General features: G+C 42.0%; 1 protein-coding gene across 1 annotated transcript; it reads right to left on the bottom strand.

Moving 5' to 3' along the window:
- Positions 1–7,795: 7,795 nt before the first annotated feature.
- On the bottom strand, positions 7,796–10,050 carry LOC126412938 (cuticle protein 21-like). The gene is made up of 2 exons (XM_050082829.1): positions 10,039–10,050; positions 7,796–8,084 (listed from the first exon to the last, which is right to left on the bottom strand). Exons 1-2 carry the CDS (start codon positions 10,048–10,050, stop codon positions 7,854–7,856), a joined length of 243 nt encoding a protein of 80 aa, XP_049938786.1. The 3' UTR covers positions 7,796–7,853.
- Positions 10,051–12,082: the final 2,032 nt, after the last annotated feature.

The following is a 12,082-nucleotide window of genomic DNA, read 5'->3' as shown; positions in this document are numbered from 1 at the left end:
TCGTTGTATTGATTTGCAGTTATTACTGAGATGTTTGATAGCTAATTAAAAATAACCTTTCTCTCTATCTACCTTTATGGTGGCTCTGAGCACTACGGGACTTAACTGCTGAGGTCATCAGTCCCCTAGAACTTAGAACTACTTAAACCTAACTAACCTAAGGACATCACACACATCCATGCCCGAGGCAGGATTCGAACCTGCGACCGTAGCAGCCGCGCGGTTCCGGACTGAGCGCCTGAACCGATAGACCACCGTGGCCGGCTTCTACCTTTATATTATGGCATACTCAGTAATTATTGAAATAGGTGTTCATCAAAACTTTAGGGTGTTATATTATTGTCAAAGTTGCCCTACCTGTCAGGATAAGACTGTTACCTACTTTAAATTATCATGAAATTCTTATTTGGGTTTTCGGGTTTCTTGGGGTGTTACAACAGGGAGGTTCCGCAATTGAGGGTATTTGCACATAAGCCATGAGTGACCTGAACGTTTGCAAAGATGAAATAAGGCTACATATTGCTGGCGACCGTTTACTTTATCATTGGTATTAATATTCACTCCCATGCAGTATAACTGCCGTGTGGGACATTGCGTTGAATTCCCCGCCCCCCTTCCCCCGTCCCCCGCCACCACCCAGCGTTCTGCAAGTTTTATACAGGGTGTTACAAAAAGGTACTGCCAACCATTCAAGAAACATTCGCCACACACAAATAAAGAAAAGATGTTATGTGGACATGTGTCCGGAAACGCCTTAATTCCCATGTTAGAGCTCATTTCAGTTTCGTCAGTATGTACTGTACAACCTTCCACCTACGCTCAATGGAGCACGTTATCATGATTTCATACGGGATACTCTACCTGTGCTGCTAGAACATGTGCCTTTACAAGTACGACACAACATGTGGTTCATGCACGATGGAGCTCCTGCATATTTCAGTCGAAGTGTTCGTAGGCTTCTCAACAACAGATTCGGTGACCGATGGATTGGTAGAGGCGGACCAATTCCATGGCCTCCACGCTCTCCTGACCTCAACCCTCTTGACTTTCATTTATGGGGGCATTTGAAAGCTCTTGTCTACGCAACCCCGGTACCAAATGTAGAGATTCTTCGTGCTCGTATTGTGGACGGCTGTGATACAATACGCCATTCTCCAGGGCTGCACCAGCGCATCAGGGATTCCATGCGACGGAGGGTGGATGCATGTATCATCGCAAACGAAGGACATTTTGAACATTTCTTGCAACCAAGTATTTGAAGTCACGCTGGTACGTTCTGTTGCTGTGTGTCTCCATTCCATGATTAATGTGATTTGAAGAGAAGTAATAAAATGAGCTCTAACATGGAAAGTAAGCGTTTCCGGACACATGTCCGCATAATATATTTTCTATATTTGTATGTGATGAATGTTTTCAGAAAGTTTGGCCATACCTTTTTGTAACACCCTGTGTGTACTCTCCACAGGTAAAGTGAATTACACATTACCAATAATTCTAGTGACTTCCACAATCTCAAAGAAGCGAAGGGTGAAGGTAGATTAGTGAAAGGACGGGAGGCTTTGCAGCTGAAGCTATGCCGTCGTAGCTTCATAGTATCCTAAAATACGCGCACCAGCATTCATAACTATTATTTAGCAACTACAGTTCACGTCGTCAGCGGGATGGGAAACGCATTTAATGTCACGGCGACGTAGGATTTTACCGATTTCATTTGATAGTTCGGTGGCTTACGATTGATAGAGCACTGTCCTATTTTTCTCATCGCGTTCTGTTTGCCAGTCTTGTACATTCTGCCCGAAGCCACGTCTTATTTATCGGTCACCACATCGATTTTTTTTCGACCTTGATGTGGTTGAGATCCATTGGCGGGCCTTCTTTGCCGTATATTGCGCAAGCCCTATGGAACAGTGAACTAGAACACCCTCAGATTGTGAGGTGATGGCAATTGGAGACCTGCAGGTACAAATCACTGTTGGTTGCTTTCCTTAACATATTTTGTCCCATTGTGACATCCGCATTACCAGGACGTCCAGTACTGAAAGTTGGTCATTTTATTTCACCCCCAAGGTGAATTTGATGCTGGGATATATAAAGTGCAGATGCTGGAGGAACTCTAGGACCCTTCATACTCGTGCGGTCATACGACAGTTCTGTCTTCAACGTTTCTGAAGAAACATAGGGTGAAGTGTTTTCAGAACTTTCTTTTAGAAATGCTCCATTAAGTAGTCCACCATAACTGGTGGCAGGGAGTACCCAATACATTTGTCCCTAACAGTTGCCATTGAAGAAAACAATGTAGATAAGAAGATAAAATGCATTAGGTACATTGTTTAAACATTTTCCTGATCAGCTTGACGGACGCAAATAGCGACAAACTGATTGCGAAGGAGATCTGATCAAATCTCCCTACAAGCAGACTTACGAAGGCAGGGTTCTTGCAGCCACTGAATGGAACGTACTAAGTTCTTGAATAATGCAAGACCTTTGGAGTGCTGTGTCGGATCGGGTTTATACGAATAAAATTATAATTTCTGCCTTCATCAGAGATAGCAATTTTCTTCAACAATTAATGCAAAAAACACTTCTTTCAAAACGGCTATGACCGGTACAACTCGTAGATTTTCCATCTTCTTGCGTAAAAAAAGATCTTAACATCGTTTTGTTCCAGATTTCTTGAACATATTGTGAGTTCGAATATAATAAATTTGGTTGTGACGGAAAAGCTTGCATCCAAAAATCAGCACCGATTTAGAAAGCACCGCTCATGAGAAACTCAGCCTGTCGTTTTGTCACGTGATCGTGCGAACCATGGACGACATCCGCGAAATTATTACGCCGAGAAAGGTGAGTGTGCCAATCATGTACCACGAAACTTTCACCTATTGTTCGTGTGGTCTGATCAGTGTGGGGATCGTTACATTCGGTAGACTCTAGCCGTTCGCAGAGCGAGATCACCTTCCCCGAGACGAGAAGAGTGCAGTTCTTTGTGACTAGGAGATTTCTTAAACATTAGACCAACGCTAAGAATGTGAGTACAAAGGGACTGATGAGTGAGCCGGTAATCCTAAAACATAAGATACTGTTAATGATTTATGTCAAAATGGTTGTTGATGCAGAAATTCGGTTGAATATCTAATGAGACTACCTGTATAACTATACAGGGGAGCAAAATGAATAAAATTATTGGTGCAGTGAGCTGGCTTGTGATATGTGGTTGCGTATTCACATTATACGATCGTTGGTCGACATTACAATTCAATGAATATGGGAAAACCCGAAGGTAAGTTGATACTTCGAAAGCAAAAACAGTTTAGTAATACACTAGGACGCATACACAAAAGTTCGGATTCTTGAGTAATAGCAGCAAAACTGTGAACGCAGTGAACATACAGACCGGCCACGCAGGCAGACTTAAATATAGAAACAGAATACATGAAACGAACTGATTACAAATGGCTCTGAGCACTATGCGACTTAACTTCTGAGGTCATCAGTCGCCTAGAACTTAGAACTAATTAAACCCAACTAACCTAAGGACATCACACACATCCATGATCGAGGCAGGATTCGAACCTGCGACCGTAGCGGTCGCTCGGTTCCAGACTGCAATGCCTAGAACCGCACGGCCACTCCGGCCGGCAACAGATTACACATGGGATGTGAAGTAGAGTAGCTGATTTATGAAGATTGTAAGTGGGCTGTTTATGTTTTCTTATTGGCAACGTTACGTAGCGCTCTGTATGAAAATCACTGGCAGTGCTGTGTGCAGTCTGTGGCTAGTCTGCATTGTTGTCTGCCATTGTAGTGTTGGGCAACTGGATGTGAACAGCGCATAGTGTTGCGCAGTTGGAGGTGAGCCGCCAGCAGTGGTGGATGTGGGGAGAGAGATGGCGGAGTTTTGAAATTTGTAAGACTGGTTGTGATGAACTGCTATATACATTATAACTTTTGAAAACTATTGAAAAATTGTAATTGACACCAGTTCAACATATTATTAACTTGCAAGTTCCATTTCACTGCACACGTTTCTGTTGGTCATAGTATACGGACAATATGTGAGAAGTAGGGACTGTTTGTGTTTGCACGTGTGTTAATCATTCAGCAAGGGACTGGACAACAGCATTGCCGGTTCTAAGGACAATTCCAAAAACTTTGTGAGTGCACAAGTGGTGGTTATGGACTTGCTATTTTATCTGCAAGACTCTTCAATGGTTATTGTGCACCTGCATAGTCACAACAGATGGCTGCTGGCCATCTCTACAAGGACTACAGTGGGTCTGCATCTTTGATGACCCAACAATACCATTGTTTCTACAAGGACTACAGTGGATCTACACCTTTGCTGAGTCACCAGTACCATTATTTCAACAAGGACTGCAGCGGGTCTGCACGTCTGGTGGCCCACCAATACCACAATCTCTACCAGGACTGCAGTGGGTCTGCACCTCTGATGGCCCACCAATACTGTAATCTCTACCAGGACTACAGTAGGTCTACTCTGTGATGACTTCAAATGACTGTGCTGTGGGTTTGCTCTGTTGTGGCCCATTACCTGTCTGCATGTCGAGAGTCAGCACTGTCTTTCCGTTGGAAGGACAACACTACTTCTTCAAGACTGCCTGGAAATCCACTACTTCCGTGTGCATTTTCTTTTACTGCTCAGCCTTTGAGAAAAACACTGCAATTTTAATGTGATGAATGATCAGGACTGTCTTTATGGACTGTGAGAAAATTTTAGCATTTGACCAACATTGTATCAATAAGTGTGTTCATTTGATATCTTTGTTATTGCAATTATGAAAAATTGTATCAAATCAATATTGGCCACTGCCCAAAACAATTTGTAAAATTTTTTGTGGGGAGCATGGGGGCTATGTAAGTAGGCTGTTTATGTTTTCTTATTGGCAACGTTACGTAGCGCTCTGTATGAAAATCACTGGCTGTGCTGTGTGCAGTCTGTGGCTAGATTGCATTGTTGTCTGCCATTGTAGTGTTGGGCAGCTGGATGTGAACAGCGCATAGTGTTGCGGAGTTGGAGGTGAGCCTCCAGCAGTGGTGTATGTGGGGAGAGAGATGTCGGAGTTTTGAAATTTGTAAGACTGGTTGTGATGAACTGCTATATACATTATGACTTTTGAACACTATTGAGGTAAATACATTGTTTGTTCTCTATCAAAATCTTTCATTAGCTAACTATGCCTATTAGTAGTTAGTGCCTTCAGTAGTTTGAATCTTTTATTTAGCTGGCAGTAGTGGCGCTCGCTGTATTGCAGTAGTTCGAGTAACGAAGATTTTTGTGAGTTAAGTGATTTGTGAAAGGTATAGGTTAATGTTAGTCAGGGTCATTCTTTTGTAGGGATTTTTGAAAGTCAGATTGCGTTGCGCCTAAAATATTGTGTGTCAGTTTAAGCACAGTCTTGTACAATTGTTCAAAGGGGACGTTTCAAGATGATAATCATTGGTATCATGAAATGCAACTGAAACTGCACTTGAGGCATGTGCCACTTCTATAGAATAGCAAATGCCTGTGTTAGTTAAAAAATGAAATAAAAATTGATGCGTTTCCTTTTCTGCCCCTTAATGCTTGTATTTAATAGAAAGGAATGTTATTGCTTATTTGCCATATAGTTTTCAACACTGTAAAATTTTCAACAAGAATGCAGAACACTTAATTTTGTACACGTCATTACGTCGAATGTCCCAAAATGGTTACAATCCTTACTTAAGAGTTTTTTGCAATGTGGTTTCCAGCCTGATTACTCCATTCCTCTGGTACCGAATGAAAGAAAAAAGAAAGAACTTTGAGCATGGTGCTTCATTCAGCAGTCGCTGGTAATTACAACATGCGCTCGTCATAACTATGGTTTTTTTTTTTTTGTTTTTTTTTGAATGCCCGCTTCCTTTGGAGTTGCTTTCCATAAGCTGCTGTGAGCCGTTTAGTCTTCAGTGTTTACGCTTCCAACTGATGTCTACTACAATGTGCATCATAGTAGTTAATTTACAGTGAAAATTACAGTGTTACAAGAGTGCATCTTGTTGAGTATTTCAGATGTACATCTTCTGTTAAAGGAATTAAGATTTTATCACACAGTAATTCTCTTTTCCCCTCACTGCTTATAAATCATAATATCAAGTACAAGAGAGTACCTATACAGATGTAACACGAAATTATCCATTGCCTTCGCTGTCTAAAAGTTACATATCGCCACGAAATGACGAATGATAAAAACAAATAAAACGGATTAGGACAATATTTGCCGTCTGGAGCAATTTAATTTTTTTTTTTTCTATGACATGATCGCGATATCGGCGTATTGCGCTTTTCGCCTGGGGTAGCAGTAGCAACATAAGCTGCTTCCATGCTAGTTAAAAACGTAACAACTAACAACGTATTATACTCTCAGACTGTTCTGTAAACCAAAACTGCTTAGAAAAAAGACAAATTTTCTAAGCTCTCTTCGATGTGGGGGTCGTTGCACATCGTTCGTTTGCAAGCGACACCATCCTCGAGGCAATTATGTCAAAATGGCTGCTAATAAATGAAAGTGCAAGTCCTCTATTCAACTTCGGATTACATGCAAGAATGTGTCCCGAAATATGCAGTGAATATAACCACCTTTTTTTACAACATTTAGACACAAGGAACCATTATAATGACGTTATTTCACTGTACTTCGCAACAGATACGTAACTAATTGTTAGCAGAACACAATAGTAACTACGTAACTGTTATAATAATTCAGTTTGTCGCACCCCGCATTATTATTATTATTATTATTATTAGTGGTTGTGGTCAGGCACAAAGCATTGACAGCCTGAAGTCACCAAATTTCTCCAGTTCATATGTAAGGAGTTCAGCAATCAAGTAGTTTTCAAACAATAAGTATAGTGGCCACACTTCGACATGCTTCATTTTAAATATGGATGCAGAGTGTGTCCATAAGGAGAGGGATGGTGCATTGGAGGCACGATTCGTAACAAGTGTCTAACCTCAAAGGAAATAGTTAGCCTTGTTTCTGCAGCGGGGTGGAGTGAGCGACAAACACACTGTCCGTGCGAATGTTTAAAAGCTTTAGACTGAGAAAATCGTAACTGCATACTATCAGAAACATGGTCGAAAATCTCGCGCTGGATCCGTTGCTGGGACTGACATCTTGCAAGTGTGAATTTGTCTTCTTGCTTCAACATTCTATAAGGAAAAATGTTGCTGGAAATAAGGAGTGCCTCATCTACCGTGTTGACTCGTTAACTGGTGGTTTGTGGTTTAATAAAATACCTACAGACACTACATATCATTTACCTTTCGTCATTTAAAATTAAGTATTCAAATAATATTGTTTTCCATTCCAGAGTTTAATTAGGTGTTAATGTAGATGATAAGTCAGAAAAGGCTACTAGCTGTATTGTGATTGCATACAAGGGTAATTGTCGAGATAGGTTAGCAACCAGTAGGCTAATACATGGAAGTTGAGATAACGTGAGCAGTCTCTTTTCTGTTGTGGTGAACATTGTAAATATTTTTACCATAGCAGTGCCGCACGAAGCAGTCATTTGCAAACCCTGCAGTGGCGTAAAGCACATGTCACCTACAAATAGCAGACTACTGCGTGAATTGGCTGATTAAAATGTACATGATAACGATATTGATCTATCGTTGATAAAACTTGTGAAATATAAGCGCTTGGGAAAAATTAATGAAAAAAAACGGAAACGGATGTAATTGTGAGGAAATGGTGGATTTCATGTTCACATTCTAGAATACACTAAACATATCGTGTTAATTAATGAAGGTTTATTGGCGGTTTTTCAATCGGATGTAACAGTCATTGTAGCATTTCAGAGCCGTTTGGTGCTTATCCAAGGACGACAGATCCGTAGCTGTAGGCAGCAGTGTATGGTGCAGCGTAGGCCAGAGGAGCCGCTGCTGCGGTGTAAGCGACGGGGGCGGCGACTGCGGGGGCGGCGACGGCGGGGGCGGTGTAGGCGACGGGGGCGGCGGCCACGTAGCTGGCCAGCAGGCCGGGGGCCGGCTTGGGGCCGGGGGCGGCCAGACAGGCGGCCACCACGGCCAGGGCGACGAGCACCTGTGATGTGCAAAAAAGGAGGCTGACGTAACCACTGCTTTCCCAGTATTTAATTACCTGTTTATATTGTAGGGTAACGTTAAATCACTTGTTTATTACAAACAACACAAAAAGTATGACATCCATACGGTCTGGAATACATAACAATAACCTATGCACCACGACTATTTCAGTGTGATGAGGACATGTCCGAAAGAACGGACACCATACGCTTAAGAAATCTGTTTTGTTGTCGTTTGTTCACAAAGTACAGCTAATTCTCTATCCATGAGTATTCACATATCTTCTTAGCTAGCACGAAACACCTCTCTTTTCCAGCAGACACTGGACGCGCCCTAGCATTAAACATCACAGATATTCTCCTGATAACTTGGACTAGCATTATTACGTTTCCTCTCTTCAAGATAACTGGATAACGCCTGACAGACGAAGCAAGGAGAGCCTAAGAATAAGGTTAATGTAAAGAAAGAAACGAACATCTAAATGCAAAGAAATTTTCGATAATCAGATATAGACAATTTGACAACGAAATTTCTAAACCTGCTCGGATGTGAATCATTGGCTATGGGGAATCAGAACAAGAATCCGAGTGTCAGTGACGTGGCACTATAGAAGGATGCTGAAAACTGAGAGACCGGTTAACATAAGAAGTGAAAGAGTTCTCTGTCGAATGTGCACGTGAGGGAACATATGGCCAACTATATTTGAAGAAGTGGAAAGCAAGTAGGACTTCCGTCAAGGAGCTGCCCGAGTTATACAATCTGCTTAGTACTTAATCTGCGGAACTTTCAGAGGGGTTCCTAAGTGATGAGTCGGAGATAGGATATTGATAAATTGTTATGTTTTCCATTGGCTGTCACACAGTTTTTGAACTATAAATACTAACTGTTTCAACTTCGAAGCTCCATGTCCCTCTCTCATTCATATTTCTGAATTCAAATACAACATTTCTCGAAATATTGTGGGACCTGCAGATGATCAGAGCTTGGTGAATACAATTCAGGTGATTCTAGACAGAAATAAGTGTAATGCTACGTTGTAAATACACGGAAAGATGCGATATCGTTTGAGTAGGTAATCTGCGATCTTTCACTGCAATTGGAAACAAATTTATCAGAGTTTCCAAAATGAGTTATTTTTGGCGGAACTACCTCGTAATCTACCAGAAAGATTTATATCACCGCACACCCAGCTGCAGAATGAAAATTTCATTTTGGAAGCGTTCCCTATGCTATAGATAAACAATGTCTCCGCAGTATCCTTTCTTCTAGTCCTGACAAGTCTCACGGATGTGTGAAGTTTGCTAGGTAGGAAAGGACAAACTGGCGGAAGTAAAACATTGAGGACGAATAGTGAGTCGTGTAGATGTAGCTTGCTTTGTAGAGCACTTCCCTGTGCAAGGCAAAGGCCTCGAGTTCGAGTCTCGGTACGGAACAGCTTTAATGTGCAAGGATGCATTTATACCTGATAAAGACAATCCCGAAACCTCATCTAACATTCAGTGCCCTGAGAGAACGTCAAGAATCAAATCTTGCCGTGAGGAATCGGTTGTATTGAAGGAATACACACAAGAAATGCTCACCTACGTTACTATTATTGAATCAGTTCTCAAATGTAGTTCATCGGTCTAGGTCAGATATCAGTAAGGTTTAACGGAGAAGTTGGAAAGCGTAAGAGCGTCCCAGAAATATTCAATGAAGTGTATTGGGGGATGTTACAAGAGAGCCGTGTACCGCGGTGAGAAGTGCTCAAATAATTTAGAGAAAGCACGTACCAAAACGAGTCAAGAAACACACTATGTCCTCCGAGAAACACATCGCTTGAACACTATATCTTCCAAAATATCTCTTTCGTCAAGGGTATGAACAGTTGAAACAACTCCAAGCATTGCAGCTGTCCTAGCCTGGATACAGCACGAAGATTCATCTAGAGACTTCATGCTGTAGATGCTTACCTGCTTGTACATGTTGCTAGCTTGATACCTTCTGGTAACCTGAAGAAGCAACCTGCTGCCTCGCCTTTATATACAAAGCGCGTAAGCTCGGAAAGTATCCAACGCACGTTCAGTGACGCAGAAGGCGAAGCGGCCGAGCGATGGCCCGCGGCGAGGCCAGGAGCTTGGCTGCCAATTGCATAAGAGGCAACACCTGGCCTATCTGCATCTACACTACGCAAGCCGCTGTATGGTGAATGGCGATGGATACTTAAGGTTACTGTCAGGTACCTTCTGTCCAAAGCTGTTCTCATAAGGTTTGCACTGTGAATATGATTCAATACACCGCCTATTCTCACTTACTTTCCTCCGTGAGATTGATTGTGGTGATTGTAATCGATTTGCAACTTGTTTCCCGTTTCAATTTTCACTCTGCCGCGGAGAACGTGATATTTTCAAACTTACTGGCTGATTAGAATTGTGTGCCGGGTAGGGACTTCCAGCTATGACCTTTGTCTTTCGCGGGCAATTGCTCTACAGACTGAGCTACCTAAGAACAGTACACTCTCCACATTCAAAGCTCAACTTCCGCACATTCATAGCTCAACTTCCACTTGCACTTATCAGTAAGTTCTTACGATCCCCTTTCAATTTCATACATAGAACACCCAATCCAGGACATACACTACCCGGCAAAAAGTAAAGCACCCAAAACGGAAATGGGAAATGAACGGGAACTTCATTGGTAACAGGATATGTTAAGTTATTTTAGTGGTTAGGAAACAGTCAGACGGCCGGAGTGGTCGAGCGGTTCTAGGTGCTTCAGTCTGGAAACGTGCTACCGATACGGTCGCCGGTTCGAATCCTGTCTCGGGCATGGATGTGTGTGACGTCCTTACGTTAGTTAAATTTAAGTAGTTCTGCGTTCTAGGGGACTGATGACCTCAGATGTTAGGTCCCAAAGTGCTCAGAGCCATTTGAACCAGAACAGAGTCAAATTTACATAGAACTTGGCTACCTGAGACCAAATACCTGTATGGCATTGGACGACGTCTGACCAGGATGGATGCATCGATATTATCGTGAAGAATGGAATAAGGTCGATGTATCACTCGTGAGGTAAACTGGCTCACAACTGTTGTAAGTGATCCTTGATATACTGGATACGTATACAGCGGCGGGGTTGACGTCCGAGTTGGTCTCATTTATGTGCTATCACTGACCGATCGGGAGACCTTGCTGTCCACGGGTCCACGGGTACCTCAGCATCACTCAGTTTACACGAATGTGTGCCCCGAGTGGACAAGGATTGTCCTGTTTAAACACGAAGCTATGATACTGAAGCATGAGAAGTAACACACCAATGTGGCGTCAGAGTTCCCTCAGTCACTACTAGATGTGACCACAAGTCGTACCTGAAGGCTCCCCACAACATGACGCGAGAAGTAAACACTGGAAATATTAGACTGTTGAGACTTCTCCCCATATCGGTACAGTACTCACGGTCATCAGCAAGTCATGCGGTGTATGATTATTAATTTAGACACATCCGTTTCATTTTAGTATTACGTTCAGTACAACTGAACCGGATTTTTTAAAATTAATTATCATGCCACTCCAGTTGAGGGTGTCCTACTGCGACGGTACGTCACATAAATATTGACACTTTTAGCGGTTGTAAATCGTAGTTTACGTATTTTATGAATGTAATTAGTGTAAAAGATATAATTAATGTTCTTGAAACAACTGATATGCAGCGATAGCATCTTTACTTAATGTCTATGAAAATAAAAAAGGATCGAAAGAGACGCGATTATACGGCCTAGGAGGAAGGATGTGATTTGTGGTACACACACTGTTTTGTTTCGCTATACGGAAGGCAACCATTGAGCGGCTACACATATTTTATGTAAGTTATTGGTATTTCTGCTTAAATAAACTTGTTATTATAATTACAAAATGAATATCTTTGTAATAGTTGTCACCTCAAATGCTCGCAGTGGTTAATTATTTTTAATAAACATTTTTTCAGTAATTTGCGCTGCGAGAAGATCATCTTCCGATG

The sequence above is a fragment of the Schistocerca serialis genome, chromosome 7 (assembly GCF_023864345.2).
Source record: "Schistocerca serialis cubense isolate TAMUIC-IGC-003099 chromosome 7, iqSchSeri2.2, whole genome shotgun sequence".
In the NCBI taxonomy this organism is placed as follows: Eukaryota; Metazoa; Arthropoda; class Insecta; order Orthoptera; family Acrididae; genus Schistocerca; species Schistocerca serialis.
This window is presented reverse-complemented; position numbering and strand designations above follow the sequence as displayed.